The sequence below is a fragment of the Carassius gibelio genome, chromosome A24 (assembly GCF_023724105.1).
Source record: "Carassius gibelio isolate Cgi1373 ecotype wild population from Czech Republic chromosome A24, carGib1.2-hapl.c, whole genome shotgun sequence".
Taxonomy (NCBI): Eukaryota; Metazoa; Chordata; class Actinopteri; order Cypriniformes; family Cyprinidae; genus Carassius; species Carassius gibelio.
In genome coordinates this window covers 2,231,500-2,256,811 of record NC_068394.1, presented here as the reverse complement: position 1 = coordinate 2,256,811, position 25,312 = coordinate 2,231,500, and the positions used below count along the sequence as shown (strand labels likewise).

General features: G+C 36.2%; 1 protein-coding gene across 5 annotated transcripts in view; it reads right to left on the bottom strand.

Annotated features, from left to right (window-relative positions):
• Window positions 1–1,584: 1,584 nt before the first annotated feature.
• The window catches only part of LOC127945832 (ankyrin repeat and fibronectin type-III domain-containing protein 1), a 63,025-nt gene continuing 39,297 nt past the window's right edge, over window positions 1,585–25,312 (bottom strand). For 4 of the 5 annotated variants that reach the window (XM_052541920.1, XM_052541921.1, XM_052541919.1 and 1 more), the window contains 18 exons: window positions 20,633–20,840; window positions 20,134–20,341; window positions 18,869–19,066; window positions 18,665–18,778; window positions 17,667–17,764; window positions 16,529–16,619; window positions 15,553–15,660; window positions 14,426–14,525; window positions 14,199–14,328; window positions 13,540–13,659; window positions 13,202–13,420; window positions 10,482–10,648; window positions 10,255–10,405; window positions 9,146–9,314; window positions 8,895–9,061; window positions 7,446–7,650; window positions 5,948–6,501; window positions 4,059–5,006 (listed from right to left, as the gene is read on the bottom strand). In XM_052541920.1, the coding sequence (XP_052397880.1) occupies window positions 4,677–5,006; window positions 5,948–6,501; window positions 7,446–7,650; window positions 8,895–9,061; window positions 9,146–9,314; window positions 10,255–10,405; window positions 10,482–10,648; window positions 13,202–13,420; window positions 13,540–13,659; window positions 14,199–14,328; window positions 14,426–14,525; window positions 15,553–15,660; window positions 16,529–16,619; window positions 17,667–17,764; window positions 18,665–18,778; window positions 18,869–19,066; window positions 20,134–20,341; window positions 20,633–20,840 (3,337 nt within the window). In that variant the 3' untranslated portion in view covers window positions 4,059–4,676. Of the gene's footprint in view, window positions 2,388–4,058; window positions 5,007–5,947; window positions 6,502–7,445; window positions 7,651–8,894; window positions 9,062–9,145; window positions 9,315–10,254; window positions 10,406–10,481; window positions 10,649–13,201; window positions 13,421–13,539; window positions 13,660–14,198; window positions 14,329–14,425; window positions 14,526–15,552; window positions 15,661–16,528; window positions 16,620–17,666; window positions 17,765–18,664; window positions 18,779–18,868; window positions 19,067–20,133; window positions 20,342–20,632; window positions 20,841–25,312 lie in introns of those variants that run through there. The other variant, XM_052541918.1, reaches the window with a different exon arrangement.

The window sequence follows — 25,312 nt, the reverse complement described above, 5'->3', positions numbered from 1 at the left end:
GTGTGACTACACTGCTGTAAAGAAAGAGGAAGAGACCAAGTTAAAGGTGCGTGGAAGTCTCGTGAAATAGAGGGGCACTCAATCATACTGAATGTGAACTTCCAGTGTACTTCAAGTCTTAAAAGTGTATTCTGAAAAAAATAATGCAGATAATATAATATTCATGAACTAAACTCCCAGTCAAGTGTGGTTAAAGAGAGGACACATTTATGCTCATCACACTTACATACACTTTTAGTAGTAATGTTAAACTAAAAATATTAACTTAAAGGTACACTAAATCATGATATTTTAATAATCTTTTATTGTGATGTACACTTATTCTGTGTTGACCGCACATGTAAAGTGCTTCATGATAATTTTTAAGTATTTCTTTAGTAATTTTGTTTTATTGTATATTGTACTTCTATATTTATTTACTTCTATATTTAATTATATTTTAATTAATATAATAATAAAGGCAAAAATAAGAATGGCAAGTTGTTAGACAAACTATATGGATTACACCTCTATTCATAAACAGGAAATAATATAAGGTGAATTGTGAATTTTATATATTTTTATATAAGTATCATATTTAAAAGCATGTATAATACATATAAAAAGTTATAAAAATAAGAAAAGAAAAATCTATAAAATCAATAATAAAATCAAGAAAAAAATGAAATATTTTATAAAAATATTTTGGATGGACTATGTAAACGTAGCTTGTTTCGATGCATTATGGGATTGTCTTCTTACTAATTGCTGCCTCAGATTATGGCAGGTAACCTCTCGGATCAAGCTTAGCATCATTAGCGCGTCTGAAAACACGCTCTCCGCCGGCGGCTCTCACAGATCTGCAGCACAGCCCTGAATCACATCCATTCAGGCTCTTTTGGGAATGTTTTGCTAACAGTATTTGCAGATCTGCACAGGGCTAAATTTAGCGCAGGTCTTCCTGGAGTCTACACGGTAAAATTAGGAGGTGTGAGAACCCTGCTACGATTCTAAGGTTACTGTCGATAACCGTCATAGCGACGGTCTTAAAGGTGCAGCGTGTGTGTGGTCTTCCACACGCTCCACTGCACTTTAATGCATGTGTGTGTGTGTGTGTGAGGGAGACCTTGTATACCAGTGTGTGTGGTCTGCCAGTTTGTGTTGTAAGTGTTTGTTTGTGCGAGCAGGACTCTTCTATTGGGAGTGTGTGTGTGTGTGTGTGTGTGTGTGTCGAGTGTTTCCCACACTTTACTTAGTAGAAGTGAGACACTCAGTGTGGATTCAGTCAATCAGATAGAGGCTATTATTTCAGAGAAAACAGGTTACAACGGCTCTGCCATTGCATTAGAAAATAAATATCAACTCAAACAACAGATCTGCAGTGAAAGATGGATGACTTATCCACCAGCGCTTAAGAGTTTACGTTTTTTTTTTTTTCTCACCAAGGCTACATTTATTTGATAAAAAAGGCAGAAAATTTTGAAATATTATTACAATTTAAAATAACTATTTTCTTTTCAAATATATTTCATGTCATTTTTTCCTGCGATGCAAGCTGTATTTTTGTCACATGATCTTCAGAAATCATTTTAATATACTGCTCAAGAAACATTGAAAACAGTTGTGCTGCACAATATTTTTTTATGGAAACCTTGAATGTTTTATCTTCTAAGGCTCTTTGATGAATAGAAAGTTCAAAAGAACTGCATTTGTTTGAAATAGAAATCTTTTTTCAATGCTTATTTTTTTTTTACTGTCAGATTGGATTCATTTAATGCATCCTTGCTGAACTGAAGTATTCATTTTGTTCAAAAAATGAAAACAAATCTGATCTGTGAACTTTTGAACAGCTGATTCAAACGCATTGAAACTTCAAAAATAATACAGAAAAGTGACACTAATGAAGAGAAAAGATGTGATGTGAAAATCAAAACAACTCGCACGAATCTCTATTGCTGGCTTTGCTTTTTTTTTTTAAAAGCATTTTGTTTCAAACTTTATTTTAAAAAAATGTAACAGAATTCCAAGGAACATTTTCAGATTTATGAGTTTATATCTCGCAATTTTGACTTTTTTATCCTTTCTATTTTTCATCCTGTGCTTCCATAAAATACTGTATATTTACAGTTGACCGAGATATTAAAATTTATTCTGTAAGTAGATTGCGAGTAATTTATATGAATGGATGATCACTGCATTTCCTGTTTCCACGGGTAATTTACTGCTGGGAATTCATATATAAAACATGATTAAAAAAAATAACAATACTAATTATTTAAAAGTTTTAAAAAGCTATTGTTAAAAATCTATTTCATGAAGAAAATGTGCAGTATTTTTCTGTTACCTGCCTGTATTTTGAGACGCGTGGAGGACTTGACTGAATCTGAATCAGACAATAGCTGCAGGAGCTGTAAATAAAACACTCGTATTAATACAGATAGTAAACCACACACACACACACACACACACACACACACACTGCAGCTGCTCAGATCTATGCTTTCATCAAATGGACAACAATAAGACTATGAGCTCATGCTAGGAACATGTACACACACACACACACACACACACAAATCATCTGGAACAGTGCTTGTGTATCAGCTCAAGTGTGTATTTGTACATGATTCCACAAATCATCGTTCATCCGGAAGAGAAAACTGCTTCCGAGCTACAGTGTAAAATATTATTGCACCAAAACTTTAACTTCGCACTTGTGTGTGTCCATCAGAGGCCAAACACAGACAGCAAACACAATATCCAGAATAATCTCACCACACTACAACAAAAGTGAACGCTCCTCAAAGCGACACAAATCAACATTAGAAACAGGAAGAGTTTCTACAGCACTATATTATTCGTTCAGTCCAACGCGTGTGTCCACAAACAATCAAAACCAGGTTTAACGGCACTCTTCGTTTGGCTAAAGCTTCTGTTCAGGTGGTGCTTCCAGTGTAGACTCCTTCTCAAGTGCATCGGTTTATAGAAACCTTCAGTAATTCAGTGTATTTTGCTCAAGGGAGAATCCTAATGGAGTATTCACAGTTTGGATACGTCTGACCGCCGTCGCTGTATTTGGTGGAAGGGTTTAACGGTATCCTGAGGAAGAATGCACTGACCCAGAAATCATGACATAGTGTTTATTCGGTGATTTCAAACCGCCGACGGTAAGCTGTAAACATTTCACTTCAGAACACGTGTGGAAGAGTTTCTGTCCAGACTGAACTTACACCATCGTGTTAAAGTGGCACTAAACCAAATATGCAAAGAAAGTGATATTAATAGGCCACGTGTCCACCAAAACACTTTTCCCCCGAGGCTAGCGTATTTTTTCAATTGATGACAACGGGAGCGCAGCGGTTTTTAAAACAGCGGGAGCGTGGCGAGGCTCTGAGCGTTTATTTCACACGTTTTTGTTGTTTTCTTGTTCTTGTTTTTGTTGTTTTTGTTGTCAATCACAGTGAAGGAGGGGCGGGGCTAAAACATGTCACACCCTGCTTGAACTACAACTGAGCAACAATGGAGAAGTTAATATTACTTGTCTGTGAGCATTCATTTTTTTAACAGATGGAATGAAACAATGATTGGGAAATCATTTCTTTTGTAATGCATCTGCCATATTACTTCAGTGCATAAATTATCTTAACTGATAAAAAAAAAGTTTTCAATGAGTGCTTTCCATCTTCAGTCTGGCTAAAAAGGCTTTGGTGGACATGCGGCCTGAGTGTTAGATGTGATGATGATAGTATGCATGGAACCAGTTAAAGTCAACATGAAATGCCATTCATAACCAATTGTTTTTTTTTTTAAGTGTGATGGACTTTCTTAATAAATTTCATATTTCTCAGAGAAATGCATTAGTAAACTGCAAAAAATAAAAACAAAAAGATTATTGGAGTATATTCTACAAGAAAATACTATTTCTTTCCATTTCAAAATGTTACAAAATAACATTAAAGATTTAAAAAAAATTATATATATATATATATATATATATATATATATATATATATATATATATAATATATATATATATATATATATATATATATATATATATATATATATAGACACTGAAATAAACTAAATGTTTAATTTTTCTGCATCAAGGCTGCATTTATTTAATCAAACCTACAGTAAAAACTGCTGGTATATTAATACCATTTAAATTAACTGTTTTCTATTTGAATACATTTTAAAATAATTTATTTCTGTGATGCACAGCTGTATTTTCAGCATCATTCCTCCAGTCTTCAGTGTCATATGATCTTCAGAAATCAGAATAATATAAAGATTTATGGCTCAAGAAACATTTCTGATTATTATCAATGTTGAAAACAGCTGTGCTGCACAATATTTCTGTGGAAACCATTATCAATTGTTAGAAAGTTTATTTATTATTAATTATATTCATATTTACTGTCATTTTGATCAGTTTTATGAATTATATGTAATATGGAGTATATAAAGCAGTGGGTAGATTATGAAAATAATGTACACTGATGAACTATACATTATTTCATGTTGACTTTAACTCTCATTAGTGATTGATTTTCTCATAAGGGTTAGCGTCTATAAAACTCCGCTTGGCTAACCACGAACCTCATGAAGTAATTCATAATCTAAAACGGCGTACTTCAGTAGTCTATGCACTTCAGTCAGTGTGTGTGTGTGTGTGTATTTACAGGTTTGCGTGATCAAACAGTCGTGGCTCTGCTGTGCTGCAGTGCGAGCGGGGAATACTCTTTGAAGCGGACGCAGAGTTTGCCTCGAGTCCATGGGTTTTGTAGCGTGAGCGGGCAGAAATCGTCCTGTAGCCATTTCTCTCTCTCCTCCACCAGCAGAACCAGGCCGAAGTGTTGGAGCTGCTCGCTGTCATACACACACCCCTCAGACGGGGCTCCGCTCTGATCCGGGGCACAGGTGCCCTGCTGCGTGGCTTTCTGCAGGCGATGGCACACAGCGTTGATCTCCTGGACCACCAGACGAACCATCTCTTTGGCCGACGTCTCTAGAGTCACGCGCAGCTACAAACACAGACACATACACATGAAGTCAGCAGATTAATCATCAGTTTAGTAAACTATGGTTAGGTTTCTTAATGCTCAAATATAGTACTAAGAAACTTTACAATTAGCAGAACTTAATTGAGAGTTTAAAATGTCTATATAATATAATATAATATAATATAATATAATATAATATAATATAATATAATATAATATAATATAATATAATATAATATAATATAAATATAATATAATATAATATAATATAATATAATATAACATAATATAATATAATATAAGGATTTCAGAAACAAAATTAAAAAGAAAAAAGTAAAAAAATAATAATAATATGTCTTCTGGAATATATAGAATTACAAAAACATATTAGATGATATCAATAAAAAAAAGATTTCAATTGCCACTTATATAAATGTAATTAATTATTATGTTTTGTATACGTATTAAGCATTTAATTAAATGGTATATATATATATATATATATATATATATATATATATATTTAGAAAATTTGAGATAATAGACAATGATATAAAAAACACTTAATTTCCAAGAATGCTAGAATTCTGTCAATATAAGCAATTTAAATGAAAACAAAATCAAATAAAAATTTATTATTTTATTCAAATATTTAAAATGTATTAAAAATATATCTTAAATAAAAAAAATATTTTTAGTAAAAAGAAATCGGTGAAATTAGTGAAATCAGTAAATCAGTGCATAAACAGGCATAATTAATTAATATAAAGTAAACAAACTGAAACTCCTATGTGTATGTTATTCAATTTCTTTGAATCAAATTCCTCTTACTGTCATTTCTATTCAAATTCCAATACAACTTCTTCTAGGGCCAATTACGTTTCTATACTCTCTAAAGCACCCTGAGTTTTATCCAGTGACGATTAGTGTATGAGCTCACACACACACACACACACACTCACTTTGACACTGGTGTCTTTGGGTAAGCCTGTGCGGTATTGTGGGTAAACTCTCAGTGTGCTGTGGCACGGCAGGTGAAGAGAACCAGCAGAGAGTCGCTGGACGCCGCTGTCCTCTGATTGGGTGCGCACAGGCACGGGGCGGGGCTCAGGGAAGCAGAGGTCTAAGGAGGAGGGGCGTGTCCAGCACTTCTGATTGGAGGAGCTGGTGGGTGTGGTCTCCATTGAGACGGGAGGAGGGTGCTCCAGACTGCTGGTGCGGATGCACAGCGCCGTTCTCTTCTCGGTGACCCGCAGCAGCTCGATCTGACGGCTCGGCAGGATGAAGTCATTATCGATCATGTGCTCACGTCTGCTCACCCCTCCTCCGGTCTGCAGCACGTCCGGCTGCAAGGAGCGAGGAGAGGACTGTGTGGAGGTGAAGGATCTGAAGCTGGAGGGAGACGGTGGGAGCAGGTCCAGTTCTCTGGTGCTCTGGGCCACACTGGAGCTGTACTCGCTGTCAGCGGTGAGGAACACCTCCGACGAGTTATCCTCATCCGACAGACCCTGGGAATCTTGGGAAAGACAGAAAGACAGACTTCTTAAAAGAACAGTTCAGATTACTTACTCACCTTTAGGTTATTCCAAACCTGTATGGGATGTCAAGCTCAAATAAATATAAAATAAATAATACAAAATGGGGAACAGACCCCAGTTTAAGTAATTATTTATTGACTTTATACAATTGTTTTTTTTGTTTTTTTTTGCGTGTGTGATTTTGTCCTTTTATACTTTTCGGAGCTTATATCCTATAGTCACTGTAAAGGACTGTAAATACAAAAATATATAATTTAATGAATTTATAACATAAAATAAATTTTTTTATAAAAATGATAATATTGTGTTCAACAGATTAATAACAGCATATAGATTTGGAATGACATGAGGGTAAAACAATAACAAGACCATTTTTTAAGAATATTACTTAATATCCACTTTTTACAAATAAGACAATTAAATAAAATTTTGCTTTAGAAACAAAAAGACTACAATTACAGTCAAACTCTCAGTGTTTCTATCAGATGACGTAACTGTATCTTAACTCATCATTTAAAATGTTATTTTTTAAATCATAAATAATCATGTCAATAAACGATTGCTTGGTTTAATATAGGGCTGCATGATTAATCAAATTAAAAACAAAATTACAATATGACTTCGTGCGATCATCAAATCTCAAAGACTGTGATTTAATTACATTTTTCTTAAATACTCATTATTTTTGGTTTCAACGGTAAAAAGATTACAATATGATACTGTGATCATGCAATATTGTAATATTTCTTATTTTTGTTTCCTTTTGTAATTGTAATAAATAATTTATATTATTATTATTATTATTATCTAGCCATATATAAATCAGAACAGTTTTGCATGTAAATAAAGAGATTATAAAACATAAAAAAGAGAGTAAAACATTCGAAACGTTATCCGTGCATGTCAGCGCTCTCTCTCTCACCGTTGTGTTTGCGTGTGCTCTCTGGTGACGGGGTCGGTGAGGGCAGGAAGTCCAGCTGAGAGGAAGTGGACGCTGGTTTCTCTGGAATACTCTCTTTGGAGAAGTCTATAATGCAGCCCAGGCTCGCTCCAGAGCTCTGATGTTTATACCGAGCCGACTGGAGCACCACCATCCACCGCGCATCACGCCACAGCTCCTCCAGATGCTGAGAGACAACACACACTAACATGATCATCTCATCTGAACTCACAACACAACAGCTGCCTCTCAAATCATCCTCTTCTGGGGCAATTGAAGGTATTTGTGTCGCTGAACCAGTATATTTTAACTTAAACTTTTAATTTTAGTTTAATTAACCTATAAGGTTTACACAGTCTATATTATATTTGATATTTTTTATATTGTTATATATATATATATATATATATATATATATATATATATATATATATATATATATATATATATATATATATATATATATATATGTGTGTGTGTGTATGTGTGTGTGTAATGTAACACGTAAAAAAATGCATTTTTTTTTCTTTATTGTTTTCTATGCAAGAAATACTTTAGTAAATTAAAAAAATAAAGCAAATAAAAATATACATGAGATATAAATTAAATATATGAAATGGTGTTGCCTCATTAGTCAATTTATCTTTCCATATTTTTAGTTATTTTATCTGAACAAAAAATACTTTTATTGAAAAGGATGGATCTAATTGATCAAAATCGACAGTAAAAAAATTTGCAGTATGTTAAATTTTTTTTTTTTTTTTACAAAATTCATATTTTTATTCAGTAATGATCTATAAAATTGATCAAAAGTCATAACCATGTCTCCTTATCAAATCATCAAATAAATACATTTTATTTTATTCACAGATAATTCAAGGTTGACCTTGTTTAAATTATTTTTCATTTATATATATATATATATATATATATATATATATATATATATATATATATTTTTTTTTTTTTTTTTTTTTTTTTTTCAGAAATACTCATCACAAGATAAAGTCTTGTTAAAAAAATAAATAAACATGCAGATAAAATATTAAATAAGTTATTTAATATTAAGAAACGGTGAAAAAAAACTAACACCTTGTACAGTGTTGCTTCCTAATTAAACTGATCATTTTTAATATATTTAGATATTTTATCTGAACAATTAGACCATTAAAAATAGTCTTTTTTGCAGTGTATCAATGTAGTTCAATGGGAGACTGTCAAACATCAATCTTAAATTCAGATGACTCCGCTCACTGATCACATGGGCTGATCTTTAGCTCTGCGTCTATTAAAGATGATACTGTAAATGCCACGGTCGAACAGTTTGTTCTGATTTTTATTGCAGGTTTACTGTCATCAGTTTCACCTATGAAAGCTGAACTGGAGCGGCAGCGGGCTGCCAGTGTTGAATTGCACGGAGGACAGAAATACCTGCAAATACTCCTCAACCTGCTGATGTTTCTGCTTGGCAGCGAAGAGCTCGGACTCAGAGAACGCCTCACGCAGAGTCTGCTGGGACATCAGGGACTCCAGAGCCAGCAGAGCCGACACACGGCAGTACAGACCGATGAAACTGGGGCAGTAGGCCTCGAAATGAACTAGACAGACAGAGAGTGAGAGCACGGAGGGGGACGGGACAGAAGATACGCATGTGTGAATGTGTTTCTGGTGTGTGGTCTCACCTAACTCAAAGATCTGCAGCGGCAGGGTGAGGAAACCCGAGCGCGGCGAGCAGAGATGGTTCTGTCCGGGCGGTGAACACACCTCCTCACACGGTGGGAGGAGCAACAGGAAGGACACGCCCCCTCCCAACTCAACCACCTCCTTCACATACACACGGAAATCCTGCGCCTGATATAGAAGGAAAAGGAGAGACGTTAGTATTTGCAGTATCGTAGGTTCTCTGAAGAACCTTTTTATTTATTTATTTATTTTACTGCATATAATATTCTGATTTTAATGGTTAAGGTTTTCATTCATCAGACTCTACTGTAGTATTTGTGGTACATTATGGCACTTCATTTAAAGGGATTAATACTTTTATGTAGCAAGGACGCATTAAATTAATTAAATGGATGGTAAAACACTTTGCTGGAAATTCTGTCAGTTTTTGGTAGAAAATATTACTTTTACTCATAAAGGATGCATTAAATCAATCAAAAGTGACAGTAAAAGACTATTTGTTGTACATTATGACAATTTTTTCGAAGAAATCCATACTTTTTTCCTGAAAGGATGCATTAAATTAATGAAAAAAAGACAGGAAAACACTATTTATGGTGAATAAAGGCCTTTTTTTAAAATAAATAAATACTTTTAAACAGAAAGGATGCATTTAATCAGTCAAAAGGGTCAGTTAAACAATATTTACAGTACATTATGCCACTTTTTTGAAGATATTAATACTTTTATTCAGAAAGGATGACTATTTACACTGTAAAACCTTTATTTTTCACAGAAAATATACTTATATAAGACTATTGGTGTATGTTTTGCAAAAAAAAATAACATTTCAAATTTAATTCAGCGTGTTACTTGTAATTATTTGTGAAATGTACTACAGTTTCCTACACCAAATGTTTTCAGTGTAGAAATGTCCATGACTTTTTCATTTACACACACAAAACATGCAAAAAGTTCTAGCAGGCATGCGTTTCATCTGTGTCGTGTGTATATGTGTGCAGTTAATACTGTGTGGCGCCGATTTACTAAATTTCCACATAAATGGCATTAAATGCTTGTGCAGTCAAGCTCAGTGTGTGTCTATGTGTGGAAGTGTGAATGCAGAAACCTGGCGGTTGGGAATGTTGATGTAGGTGAGTAAATCTTTAGCAGCGCTCCGCAGGTCCAGTAGGAGGCGATGTGGAGCACTCTGGACATCGTCACACACCTTTGCGCTGTCCTCCAGCGAACTCAGCGACTGAAGCCACTGCCACTCTTCCCTACGAGACACATATAATTACTACACACATATATAAAGGCATCCGCATGCATAACACAACCATGAACACATCATACCTGGAGACATGGCCGTTGTCTCGTATTTTGACGTGGCAGAGTACGTTTGGGTGTTTTTGTGACACGAGCATCCTGATCTGGTCCACCGAGGTGTACAGCTTCAGATATCCCAGATACAGGCCTGGAGACAGACACTTCCTGCTGCGCCGGTGATACGCCAGCTTCTCCTGCACACCAAGAGCTCATTAGAGAACACAATCTCTAGAAACCTGTCAAGAACACGTCCAGATAGAAATTCATCCCAAAACAAGTGAAATAAACATGACATGTTATTAATGCTACTCTGGAGTACCTCTTTCTGATTGGTTATTCATGGTAAAATATTTCTGAATAACTGACTGTTCACCTGGGAAAAGTGTGTTTTGTACAAGCAGTGCTCGTATTCTCCAAGCTAATAAAATAATCTCAACTCATATCAGCCTTTTCAACCTTCTCCTTTACATCCATGCACATATTGCTTTGATTCAGCAGGAAAATGTACAGCTGAATGGACTTTATTGCAAAATAAAAGCCAGGACTGTTCAGGACTGCTTTGTACTTAAAAAAAAAAAAAAAAAAAACATACAAATAAAAAAGATGATATACAGTGTCTGGAACATTCTGTGTGCAGTCTGAAAGATATGGAATGGAAAAATAGGCAAACACACACACACACACACACACACACACACAGAATGAAGAACTTCCTGTAATAGCCTGAAAGTGACCCATGTTTATCATTTCCAAACTATTTGACTGAGAGACTGACTCTGGAGCCATGTGGTTGTTGAGCTGTAGAACCACTTCCACCACACACACACACAGCTTTACCACAGGGGAAATCTGAGCCGCTCAGACAAAACATCATTTTGACACTGAGGCTGATGTTCCTGAGCCAGAGGCGCTCCAAACACACGATCAGCGGTGGGTGAAGTGTTTACAGCACTCAGACTAAATCATCAGCTGAACAATGCTACTGTTATAATCCCACAATTCACGGCACTCCAGGAACAAGAGCGAGGAATACAGAAGCTCACAGCTGCTGAATTGTTCTTCCCCAATGATTATTTTGGATTTGGGCTCATTTATTTTATATAAGAGTTAAAGCATTCGTTCACCCAAAAATATATATATATTTATTTTCTCTCCAAAGTTGTTTCAAATTCACATTGCTTTCTGAATCTAAATACACTGCATCAAAATGAGTCATGCCAGGCTTGACGTCAATAATGAGACACTAGAAAGTCAATGATGATGTTTGACGTCAAACTGGGCACGACGCATCTAAATTGTATGAATTCAGATGTTTGGACACAGTTAGACTGAATTTATGGTTCTCATTATTCTAAAATTGGGTTTTGGACATAAATATACAGTACTTGTCAAAAGTTTTCAGTGTTTTTAATGAATTCTCTTCTGCTCACCAAGGCTGCATTGAAGTGCTCAAAAATACAATAAAACTCTAATATTGTGAAATATCATTAAATTTTAAAATAACTTTTTCTTTTTGAATATATTGTAAAATGTAATTGATTACTGTGATCAAAGCAGAAATTTCAGCATTATTACTCCAGTCTTCAGTATCACAATGATGCTGAAAATACAGCAGCACATCACAGAAATAAATTACATTTGACTATATATTCAAATAGAAAACAGTTATTTCAAATTGTAATAATTTTTCACAATATTGCTGTTTTTTTTACTGTATTTCTGATTGAATAAATGCAGCCTCGTTGAGCATTAAAAATGTAATTTAAGTGAGAATGTTTAAAGCTCACGCATGCAGTGTTTCGGTGTTTAAAGATCACATGCGGTGTTTCAGTGTTTGAAGCACACGCATGCGGCGTTTCGGTGTTTGAAGCACACGCATGCGGCGTTTCGGTGCTTGAAGCACACGCATGCAGCGTTTCGGTGTTTGAAGCACACGCATGCGGCGTTTCTGTGTTTGAAGCACACGCATGCGGCGTTTCGGTGTTTGAAGCACACGCATGCGGCGTTTCGGTGTTTGAAGCTCACGCATGCGGTGTTTCAGTGTTTGAAGCACACGCATGCGGCGTTTCTGTGTTTGAAGCACACGCATGCGGCGTTTCGGTGTTTGAAGCACACGCATGCGGCGTTTCTGTGTTTGAAGCACACGCATGCGGCGTTTCGGTGTTTGAAGCACACGCATGCGGCGTTTCGGTGTTTGAAGCACACGCATGCGGCGTTTCGGTGTTTGAAGCACACGCATGCGGCGTTTCGGTGTTTGAAGCACACGCATGCGGCGTTTCGGTGTTTGAAGCACACGCATGCGGCGTTTCGGTGCTTGAAGCACACGCATGCGGCGTTCCGGTGTTTGAAGCACACGCATGCGGCGTTTCGGTGTTTGAAGCACACGCATGCGGCGTTTCTGTGTTTGAAGCACACGCATGCGGCGTTTCGGTGCTTGAAGCACACGCATGCTGCGTTTCGGTGTTTGAAGCACACGCATGCGGCGTTTCGGTGTTTGAAGCACACGCATGCGTCGTTTCGGTGCTTGAAGCACACGCATGCGGCGTTTCGGTGTTTAAAGCACACGCATGCGGCGTTTCGGTGTTTAAAGCACAGGCATTCGGTGTTTCGGTGTTTAAAGCACACACATTCGGTGTTTCAGTGTTTAAAGCACACTCATGCAGTGTTTCAGTGTTTAAAGTACTCACATGCAGTGTTTTAGTGTTTAAAGTACTCACATGCAGTGTTTTAGTGTTTACAGTACTCACATGCAGTGTGGTGAGAAGCGTCTCCAGTGCACTGGGCTCATCTAATGAGGAAGAGGAAGACTTGCGCTGCAGCTGGAATTTACTGACAGGAATCCAGCGTACGCCTTCCAGCGGCGCACTTGCGCTCATGTCCTTCATCAGCACCAACACAGCGTTACCGTGCTTATCCTTGATGGACTCAAAATACACTTGCCCGAGATCCACCGTGCCAAGGAGAGCCTGCACAACAAACCAAAAAAGAAACTTTACCTTAGGATACTGTATATGTTACAGGTATAAATAAAACTGTTGGTTATTTTGAAGCATTTTTACGTCCCCGGTGACTCTATAGACTTCACCTGTAGCTGTGCAGCTGCCTGCAGCAGTTTGAGGCGCGTCTGAAGCGTGCAGGAACTAGAGGCCTGTGCAGGACTGATGCACTGCTGCATCCATGAGAGCTCCTCCCACAGATGTGACACCTGTCAACACACAACACCATGAAGAGCATGTTTAATATTCAAATGTTGATACTGTGTACTGCGGTGCAAATTACTGAATCAGTTTTAGTGTAATGAACGATTTCATTATTAATCAGACTGTAACATTAATCTCCTTATCTTTAACGATGTGAACTACATTTACAATGTTTTATATTTAGTGCTGACAAAATATTAATCGCGATTTATCACATTCAAAATAAAAGTTTTCGTTTTGCATGATTTATTTGTGTGTACTGCATATATTTGCTTTGAAACAATCCGTATTGTATAAAGTGCTATATACTGTAATTAACGCTGACTAATACATAAAATATTATATATTTAAATAATATACATTTAGTTTTTTAACAATTATAATGAATAATAAATCCATTTATTAAAAATAAAAATAAAAATAATAATAATAAACTAAACTACAGGCAATACACCTCACCAAACCAGACCTATCACAAAAGCATTGATTGGTTATCACAAGAATGTTCACAAGAGTGATTTGGTTGCATGCAACACTTTGTTACCTTTGTAAACCAGAGTAAATCCTGCGCGTGACAGCTGCACGAGTCGTCCACCTCAACGACGGGCAGCTGATCCTCTGGAGTCACCAGAACGTTTTCATCTTTATAAAATATACAGGCCAGATAAAGGCCTCTACAGAGAGGAAGAGAGAAAGTCAGAGATAATGCAAGATATGTGTTTAGAGTGTTCAACACTGCAGCAGGCATTTTCTGATGCCGTTTTCTCTCACCTTTTCAGATTTTTGACAAATTTGCTGGTGGCCTGGAAGAGATGTCTCAGGCTTTTAGACACAGAGTGTTTCCTGGTGTTTGACGAGGCTTTGCATTGTTCTAAACACACAGAGAAGTCAGACATGTCAAAAGCAGAGCAGATATTCATGCAGAGGAGTTCAGATCTGCACTTTTAGCTTTCAGATGAAATGATAACTCACTAACAGTATTTGCTTTTCAATAGTAATAGCTGTTGCTTTTTAACTTTAACTTGAATATTCATAAGGATCTAGATTAGAACCATTAATGTATATAACATGCATATAAAACACTAGTGATTGAAACAGAATAAAACATAGCTTTTTGACATACTGCCAAAAATGGCAATTACTGTAATAAAATAATTATTTAAATTAAATTACCAAAAAGTATTACTAAATAAAAGTCTTATTTTTAAACAAAATTAAAATAAGTTTAGTGAATTGAGATGTTATTTTTATAACAATTAAGCACTTATAAAATATACTTTTGTTGTACAGAATATAATTTATGCTGATTTTAACGGAAAAAATAAACATCATCTCACGAGAGGATGATTTCCATTACAGCATTTTAATAAAATAAGAATAATTTAATGATAAGAGGAGTTTAAATGTGTTTAACTGTTGTAAAACATAATGTCACAATGCACATAAATAAAGTACCCAATATCGCATACCATGAAAACACTACAGCACTATTAGTGTTTTCAGATAAAAAAATGTCAGTGCTTAAACAGGCTTCCGTAGGGCAGTTGATGCCTACGTATCCAAAAGACCTTTTCTAGTTTAACTGGAGTCTAAAGAGACAGGAACGAGCAGCTGGTTATTTCCTCAGAGTATGTGATCATACACACTGTTGTTCTTAACTCCGTACAGTCGAGTCAAATGTATCCCCTTTAACTCCCAGTAAAATAAACCCTCAGCACTGATGCCCTAAAAACAACAAACAGGACCCCCAGCATCGCACCGCAGACCCCCACGCGCTCCAGACCTCTGAATCATTCACTCAGCATTTGTTTAAAGCACTGTAATGTTAGTGGTGGTGATGACTCTGTATGAATGAGGAGGGTTTCATTCAGGTCCAGTGTGAGTGAGTAAGTGTTTACCGTGGCAGGCGCAGTGACGGTGCGTCCCTTTAATTTGCCCCAGGAGCTGCTCTAACGCCTCTTTCAGACCCTGCTGGCGGGGGGGAAGACCGTCCACCTCCCTCCAGCCTGCAGAAACACAGAGAGAGATAAGAACCAGTGCACTGGTCACCATTTCTTATGGTAAAACTGTCACCACAATGCTAAAGCATTGCTAGGATGATTTAATCTGTCAGTAAATCATTCAGTATTGACCTTCTATACCTGCATCAGGCACACACACACACACACACTCTTGGGACAGTAAACAAGATAATGTTCTGACAGTATGTTGGTTGCAGGCAGGGAAAACATCTACACTCTATTCCGGGAATGTCTAACACAGACCCTCTCTTCAGCCCCGCTAACCTCACGAGAGTGTGTGTGTGTGTGTGTGTGCGTGCACGTGCGATATGAAATAGATAAGAGAGCAGGAAAAAGGACGCATACTTGATGTAAATAAGAGAAACGGAGTGAAAATAAATTCTGTGTGTGCCCGTAAAATGGCGTGTGTGTGTGAGCATGAATTGTAGAGGTAGACAACAAGTGTGTGTGAGAGAGTGTGTGTGTGTTTGAGTTGGTGCATAAGAGCCGTTCTGTCTGCAACTTTACAGCTTCTCATAGCCATGCAAATATTTCCAGAGGGAGTCGAAATGGAAAACAAAAAAAACACACATTTAATCTAGCATGCTCAAGAACACACACACACACACACACACACACTTGAAGTAAAAGAGCCCTAAAATCTGTGGAAGAAAAGGAGGGCTTGTCCTCACAAACATAAAAATGAGGAAAGATATAACATACAAAAACACAGATACATAATGTCATACACACAAACACACACGTCATGCATTTTCTCAGAAAGCTAAATTTAACTAACATCTATCCTGTTTGTAGTTGTTGAATGTGGTGTGTGTGTGTGTGTGTGTGTGTGTGTGTGTGTGTGTGTTCTCACTTGAAGGAGTAGCACAAGCAGGTTCAGCGATCTGAGGTGAACTCCATCCCTTCATATTAAAAGCTGATACTTGGACATAACAGCATGTGCCCTGCAATGAGAGAGAGTACATTTAACACAACCTTCCACTGTGTTTAATTCATTAAAAACATTCTCTCTGTTTTCCAGTAGAGTTCAGAATCATCAGGCTTTATTTATTTTTATTTATTTGTTTGTTCAATAATTTCTTTGGTCTTTTTTGTTTGTTGTTTGCTCACTTTTGTTGTTCTTACAAAACCAATAAAAAACAATATTTTTATTATAATGTTATGTTGCTATAATGAACTAACAATAAAAATAGAATTAGTTTTCATCAACTGAAATAACTGAAGCTTAAACAAAACTAAATATAGAAATAGGGAAAATATAGAAATGTTGGCTTGGCAAATAACTGAAATAAAATATAAAATGCAGGTTGAAGAGAAAAAAAAAATAAAGCTAAATGGAAACATAATAAATATAAATGATAAAAGTTCATAACAAAACTTAAACAATAATCTTTCTTTAAAAGGTTCCTCACCTCTAAAACAATGTTTCTTTCCTCTGAAGAAATTAACTGTAATCTTAAAATTAATCAATTAATATTAAAATTAATTAGAATATTAAAATGAATCAAAGATATATTATAGCTTAAAGGGACAGTTCACCCAAAATGAAAATTCAGAAATCATTAACATATATGACTTTACCAGGTCTAGAAGCAGTTGAAGGGCTGTTTTTTTTATTTTTTTTAGTTGTTTTAGATTATTTTAATGCTTGTTCTGTCTATATTTAAATATTTTTAATTTTTAAGAGTCATTTTGCTGAGGCTCCCTAGTTGTTGAAATCCGCTGCTTTCAAACAATGCTCGTTCTTTCATTCAGAAAAAGTTCGTTCATAAAACTAAAAACACTTTTCTGGGTTAAAGTGATTCACAAAGATGGAGCAGATTACAAATAACTTTAATGTCAAGTCCGTTTCTCACACAAAGCTATCATCTGGCTTCAGAAATCCTGAAATATCGTGCACAAGCTGTATGTTGTGAAACGTTCCAGTGCTTTTTTGGAGCTTGACAGCTGTGGTGATATTGTTTGCAGTATGTTTTACTCCACATACTAACCGCTGGAAGTCCAGTGATGTCATACTGGAGCTGAGTCACGTCTTCAATGAGCGTCTCACCCAGTAATGGAGTAAATGAAGGAACGCTGCTCCAGCTCACTGAGACACACATAAGAAGCAGTCATTAGTCTGCACTGCACTGAATAGTCACCTAGTTCTGTGTCTACTAGTCACATATAATGTGCTTTGAAATGGGCTTGCTCTATATGGTGAAACAAACTGTGTCCTGGTCTATTTGTGGGCTGTTGTTTTATATCATGTAGTGGCAAAATGTGAAAATGAAAAGATACGGGGTAGTCTTTTGTTCCCAAAGTCTGATCAGCAAATTTCTAAAATTAGTTTGCACCACTCAGGGACCCATTCAACATCCCTATTGTCTGACAGATACTACAACCAGAAGAAAGGCTTTTTTCTGTATATAACAGCATCAAGGTCATTATCAGTAAATAATTAACTAAATTAATTAATTAACTAAAAGTAAAGCGATTTTTGTTATTTGCTGTTTTTGCTGTTTTCAATTTGCAATACAGCTGGAATAAAACGAAATATAACTATTAGACTTAAACTAAATTAAAATTATAACTTTTTACTTTGCAACTAATTTAAATTAGTTAAATTAGTAAATCTAAAACCGAAAAAGTATAATATAAAAAAAAAAAACACTAATAAAATGACAAAAGCACAAATAACAAAATGACTAAAAATAAGAAAACTAAAAAAACTACTACAGTATATATTTATCTTACTTACAATAATTGTTTTTACTACTTTAAAACTGAAAATATATCAAAATAAAAGGCAGTTAAAATATCGATACAACTTTAATATTATACAAATATTTTACTTACTACTACTATCATCTCGACTGTAAGGAATATATTCTCTAGTTGGCCGTCAAATGATTTGGATTCTTACCAGCTAGTTGACCGGTCTGTTGTGTGTGTTCATGTGTTTTAGTGGTATAATCGAAATCTTAAACAGGGGTCAGGGGTCACTCACCGCGGTATTTGGTAATAACAGCAGAATTGTGACAAAGAGGCTCTTGGAAGTAGACTCTGAGACTGGTGCCACTGCTGACGGACAGCTGGACGACACTGGGAGGCTCAGGACGACCTGTATTCAACACAAAGACACACTCAGTGCCACACAGGACTGTGTGTGTGTGTAGGTGTGTGTGTGTGTGTGTGTGTGTGGTTTGCTTACTGGCATGTGTGTATCCCGTCTGCATGCGCATGTAGAGGCGGAGCTTCCATTCCAAGGTTTTCAGCTGCCTCTCTCTGTTTGACCCCTCCCCCTCCCCAGGCTCCTCCCCCTTCACATGTGCAACAAGCTCTGCTATGCGATGCTCCGCCTCTTGCACCAGCGAGGCCAGGTGAGCAGCTCTGCCTTCAAGACTTAGAACTAAAGGGTACAAAAACACACTAAACAAACACCTGCAAACATCTCATCAAATCATGAAAAGCCATTAACCACTTTATTTTCCTATTAATGACGAGAAAGGAAAAGATGTCTTTTTTTATATAATTTTCTTTTATAAACAAAAACACACATGTGAGAGGCAATGAAACCTCTTTTATTTGATTGATTGGTCAACCCAATTCCACTGAAATATTCACTGTATTCCCTATATCCTACTTGTGTACAGTTAAACATCAGTGAAAATGAATTAATGGACTTTAAACGTGCACTGAATGAGTTATAAATGGGCCATGTTCACCACTGTAAAAACAAGTTAATAAGCAAATTAATTTGAATTATCTTTAATAGGTAGCTTTTGATAGTTATATTACTTTGTTACAATAAATGGTTAAATTTATAAAAAATGCTTCACATTTAAATGTTTCATTTAATATTTAATTATGTTTCAGGATCATTCAAATGTGTAAATTTTTATAAAAAAATTCTCCCTAAAAACGGTATTACCGCAATGTAAAAATAATAATAATAATAACCTTTGTCTTTTTACTTGAATATGTTTTTTAAATTAACATAAATGAATTTCAGAACAGCAAATGCTACCAAGAAAATTTACAATATGATTATTTACAATAAAAATAAGTTTAATTTAATTTGAGTTTTAAAAAATGCTCCAAAAATTATGCGTCATGTTTTATGAATTTTATGAATAATATATTAAACAATACATAATGTGCATATTTTTATTTATCAAATATAATGTTTTATTAATTTTTTTAACTGAAAGATGAAATATGACTTGACGTTCCCAAACATATTACAGTGAAAATAATGATGACAATATAAAGTGGTGTTAAAATTGACATTTCGTTTTGATCATTGGTGTTGCATACCATATCACACTGCTGCTGCCGCCGTTTGATTGAAGCAATAAGCCACTAACGCTTCATTGTAATGTATAGCATGTGGCAAACATCTGTCGATGTATGGTTTATGATTCATAAAGCGGGGCTCGTGCTGCATGTGTTTGATCACAGGGAGTGTGTACTCACAGTGGGGACTCTCTTTGGCCCCGGCTCTCAGCAGAAGTTTGGCCATCGGCACGTTGTTGGTCATGATGGCGATGTCGAGCGGCAGCAGCCCTTCACTGTTGGGGGTATTTAAATCCAGCTCCTCCAGACTGAAGGTGTTCAACAGAGACTCCACCACGTCCAGCTCCTGATGCTCCACGGCTTCAAACAGAGCTGCGTTTCCCTGGAACTAGACATGCATGCATAGATATATCTCACACACATAAAACAATGCATGCTGTAGAACTGCAAACACAACATGTAGGAAATATACCAATGTCACTTTTGACTGAATAAGATTTTTGAGTTGCAATATGGTTTTTTGAAGGTTAAAGCATCATCAATTGTGATTGGCTGCATTATGCGTCAGTCATATGTAAAGTGGGCGGTTCACAAGCTGCAAAGTCAAAATTCAGTAGTCATGCAAGACTAATTTGGTTTTTATTATTGCATAATTCTTGTTGAAGTGTTTGCATCTCACCATGGTGGTTTTGTGCAAGTGGTCCTTGTCCGACTGGCTCGGGAGAAACGTTTCGTCCGGAACAAGGTTCGCCGTGCGGAACTTTCCAGACAGGTTTCTGTAGAGACGTCGTGCAGCACTCGGCGGAGACGAACATGACGTGCTGGAGTATTTGCGGGGAATCAGAGGATGGGGGTCTGGAACCTGTTGAGTCATTTTGGACTCAGCCCTGAAAAAGAAATTACATCAGAAATGAGAAATTATGAGAGATAAGGAGAGATGCTGTCAGCACTGTCCTCAGGACAAAATAATAATAATTTAAAAAAAGTGCTAATTGTTGTCTTTGAAGGTTTATGTATTCAGTCTGCAAAAATTTGTGAACTTTAATACATCAATATAAAAATAGTATTTTTATACAAGAAATACACCACCAAAACTCATTCAACAAGTTTCCATTAAATATTTCAATAACACTCTATATAATAAGGTACCATTTTTTAGATATAAAAGAGATTTATTAATCTTAGTTACTTTCAACATTTACTAATACAAAACTAAAATTTAAAGCTGTACCTGTTCATATTTAACGTACCTGAGCTGACATTAAGCAGATGTATTTTTATGAATTAATGTTAACGAAGACATAGTTCATTGTTTGCGAATTGCTAAATTAATTGTTCATCATTAGTTAATTTTAGTTAATGTATTAACTAATGTTTAGTAATGGGTCCTATATAATTATACATTTAAATAAATGTAGAACAAATCAAAAATACTTGAGATGCATAATTGTGCTTGACTTATCAGAAAATAAAACTTGAATTAAGTTTATCTTCCTAAATTTGGCCCCTTAAAATCTTTCTTGCAAATACGTTTTCTTGTTCTAAAACATAAAAAATAGTGAGGTTTTACTTTTAAAAAGAAAAGAAAAAAAAAAATAGAGTAATCTTGGAAGGGACTAAAAGTCAAATCTAAATTAAAAACCTATATTGATTGACCACTAATATTGTATATGTGTGTACATGGATATGAAGATTCATTCAGAGGGACTTTGGAGTTGGAAAGAGAACAAAGCTCTCCAAGAACTACAACTGTCACAAATGCTCTCGTATTAGGACGGAGCGTTGTCCACGTCAGATACACACGGCCAGAAACAGGCGAACACCTCCGAGTGCTCTGATAATAACGTGGTTATTTTAATGGACAGGTATGTGCTGTGTGCAGATAAAAGTGAGTATATTTGTGGCAGGTCGGATCAGTTTCAAAGGCGGCTGATCGCTGGGCTTAAAGCTTCTGCTCTTGTGCCGAACACACAGACTGCTGAGCGAACGGCGCACACTCACATGAAAGACTAGCAGATAAAAGAACGAGGGATAAAGGGAGAAAAACAAAAGAAACAGGGATACCACATGTTAACACAGGCGTCTCAGCACCCAATCAGACGAATAGTGATAGAATGGAGCAGACACACACACACACACACACACATTTATAGTTTCCCACCACACAACTACCGTGATGTCCAAACGTCTGAGACCACACGAAAAACCAGGAATACCAAATCTGAAAGATTTAGAACTTTGAAACATTAGCAAAAAAGAAAAAAGAAAGAAACATAGTAGCACTTCTGTACATTGATCATGTGACGCTTTGTTCAGAATCTCAAGTCAGGCGGGATAACATTTAGATTTTTCGAACATTATTCGTAATTCAAAATGCTACTCATTTGAAAAATGATTGGATTGCACTTATGCACAGCAAAACACACTTATTTACATTGTGTGCACAAACCACAGTCAAGATGGGGGCAAAACTGCTCAAATATCTGGGGATTTTTTTTCTGGCATCACATCAAAAGTCAAAGCAAAATTTTGCATGCAAATACAAGCACATTTAACACATCCAGTAAGTCAAGGCTAAACGAGAATAGGCCATAGTATGGAAAATTTGGTGAGTAATGCCTCGGTCTAAGAATAATAGCCATTGAGAACAGTAGGCTCATATAAACACATGCAATCCTGCACACATGTGCATGTGTTGAGCTCACTGATGGTAAGAGATTACTCTTTACCATTTCCCCGAACACATGTTCACATTTACCTCCAAGATCAAACTCAGCCGGATACCTCCACTAATGTGGCTGCTAAATTATCCGCTTCGTTTCAATGATGACAATGATAAAGCTGGAGAGTATTTTTGTCACTTGGTTTTTAGACCTGATGTTGCTATACAGAAAATAAATGGGAACAATGGGAACGTCCCTGGGCTTATTCTGCACAATGCATCAATGCATGTTATTCCATCATATTTATTTCCAATATTGCCTTTCATGCACTGTAGTTGTATGTGAATGTAAATGATCTGAAAAGTTGTACAAGTGCACAATAAATAGTTATTGTCTCCTAAAATAAAGAACCAACTCTATTGGGCCATAATGAGTCGTCAGTAATTCGAAATCCCACTTTCATGACGGATGCATATCACAGGGTAATACATTTGCATATTTCCCACCTATGTTTTACATTGGTGTCCGAAAACAACTTAACCCAACCCACAAACACGTCATTTTACTTTTGACAGCTTCTCTAATAAACCCAGTTTATTTGGACCAGCTGACTTCACTGAATCACAACCTGTAAGTATGATACATAATAGATGTTTATATTTTCTATTGAGCATTCAAAATACAGAATTATGGCAATGGGAGAATTGTTTCTGACACGTAGACCAATCACAACAGACTGGGCCATCTGACCAATCAAAGGAAAGGAGGGGTTTAGAGAGACTCAATCTTAGAACTGTTTTGATTGAATCGTTTGAGAATCAGCGCTTTGAACAATACCGATTGTGACAAAGCAACTGAACAGCATTAAATAGGAAAACTGTCAATAATGCAAAAAGGCAGTTAATCGTTGAATTCAGTGAATAGTCATTATCCAGCACAGCTCAGTTTAAATAGTATCTGTGCAGTCAAATTGCCGAAATCGCTGGAAATTAAGTGTCTCCAACTACCAAGCCAGAGGCGACAGAGGCAAGGTACCAAAACCAGTCTCTCTCTCAAGGGTAACATGTAAAGCGTGAAAAGTAACGGCCCTAGTACTGAGCCTTGAGGTACTCCATACTGCACTTGTGGTCGATACGATAGCTCTTCATTCACTGCAACGAATTGATGGCAGTCAGATAATTACGATTTGAACCATGCTAATTCACTTCCATTGAAGCCAGACACATTTTCTAGTCTAGTCGAGAGAATGTCTTGAGGATGTGTGAGAAAAACAGTGATTCTGCCAAACAAAACCCTGGTGACATTTGGAATGCTTTACTAGGAATGCGTAAAGAGCGGACGGGACGACATCTCTCTTTCTGTTAGAGTAGCTGGCTATGACAGACGGAAAGGGGGCAGAGGGATACCTCTCTGAGAGTTATATGTGGCTGTGAAAAGGAGAGTCTGAAATTTGATTCTTGGCACCAGACAGACTGCAGTCTGACCAGCCAAAATTTGGAGGTGGAGTGTGTGTGACAGTAAGCAACAGGAGGGGGCAGTGAGGACAGTTTTACAGATCAGTGTGTGTGTTACTAGGGTCAACAGAACCAGTCTCTCTCTCTTGTGTACTTCAGGCCTAGTGGAGCCAGTCTAACCCTTCGACCCCTAACACACACAATGGGGAATCAAAGCTAATCAGTTGATTCCCTCGCTGTTTAAAAGACGCACCAACAGGTTTGCATGTCACCACAGAGATCTTCAGCATGCAAACGCTCTTCGCTGATCATAATCTCACAAGAACGGGTCACATTTCACCTCGAAATCTCAATGGTGAATATCATAATAAACTACAGGTGAATAGGATACAAATGTGAACTAATAGATCAGCTGATTAATCAGTAAATTAAGACAGCTGTTTTGTATGATAAGTCTTCTGAAACTGTATATTTGAATATGCAAATGAGGTATTAGATAATTAAATTTGCATTTATTTCTAGAGCAAAAAACTGTAACAGTCAATGCAGCCAGGCTTAAAACTGTTACATTTTGTTGACATACTAAATGTCTCTTTTTATCTCTCCGTAAATCAGAAAATATGGTTTACCAATTTTCACCAGGTATTTAGGAATATAATGTTCAGGCAAATGCTATATGAACAAACCCTTCTCTAAAAGCTTGCAGGAATAAAATCCCTTAAATTTGGTCAATGCACTGTAAGTACTGCTTTCATTGGAGATTTGTCCTATTTTTGAGAAAACAGTCTTTAAATGTATGTGTTATAATGGAATTAACAGGCACAAATAGATTAAATCAATCCTTAAATGCATATTTAGGAATTCTTCTTTCCTCTAGTCTAAAAGAAGAAAAGTTATGGAGAAAAAAAAAACCTGCAAAATTTACCTAAAAATTTACCAGTGCATGCATTTTGCCTGCAGTTTCTTTCTTTAAAAGTGCTTTAAAATCATTACAAATATTTAACAATTTAAATAATACAATGTATACACATATATATTATATATATATATTCACATTACGATAATAAAGTTGGATTTCTGCATTACAACAATATATATAAACAAAATAATGTCTAATTGCAAAACAAAAATCTCCAAAAATAGGTTTAATTTTCATTGAATACAATGCAATTTCTTTCATTTGGATTTGCGGTGAAATGCGTTTCATGTGAACACACACGTCGTTTGACGGCATTAAAACAG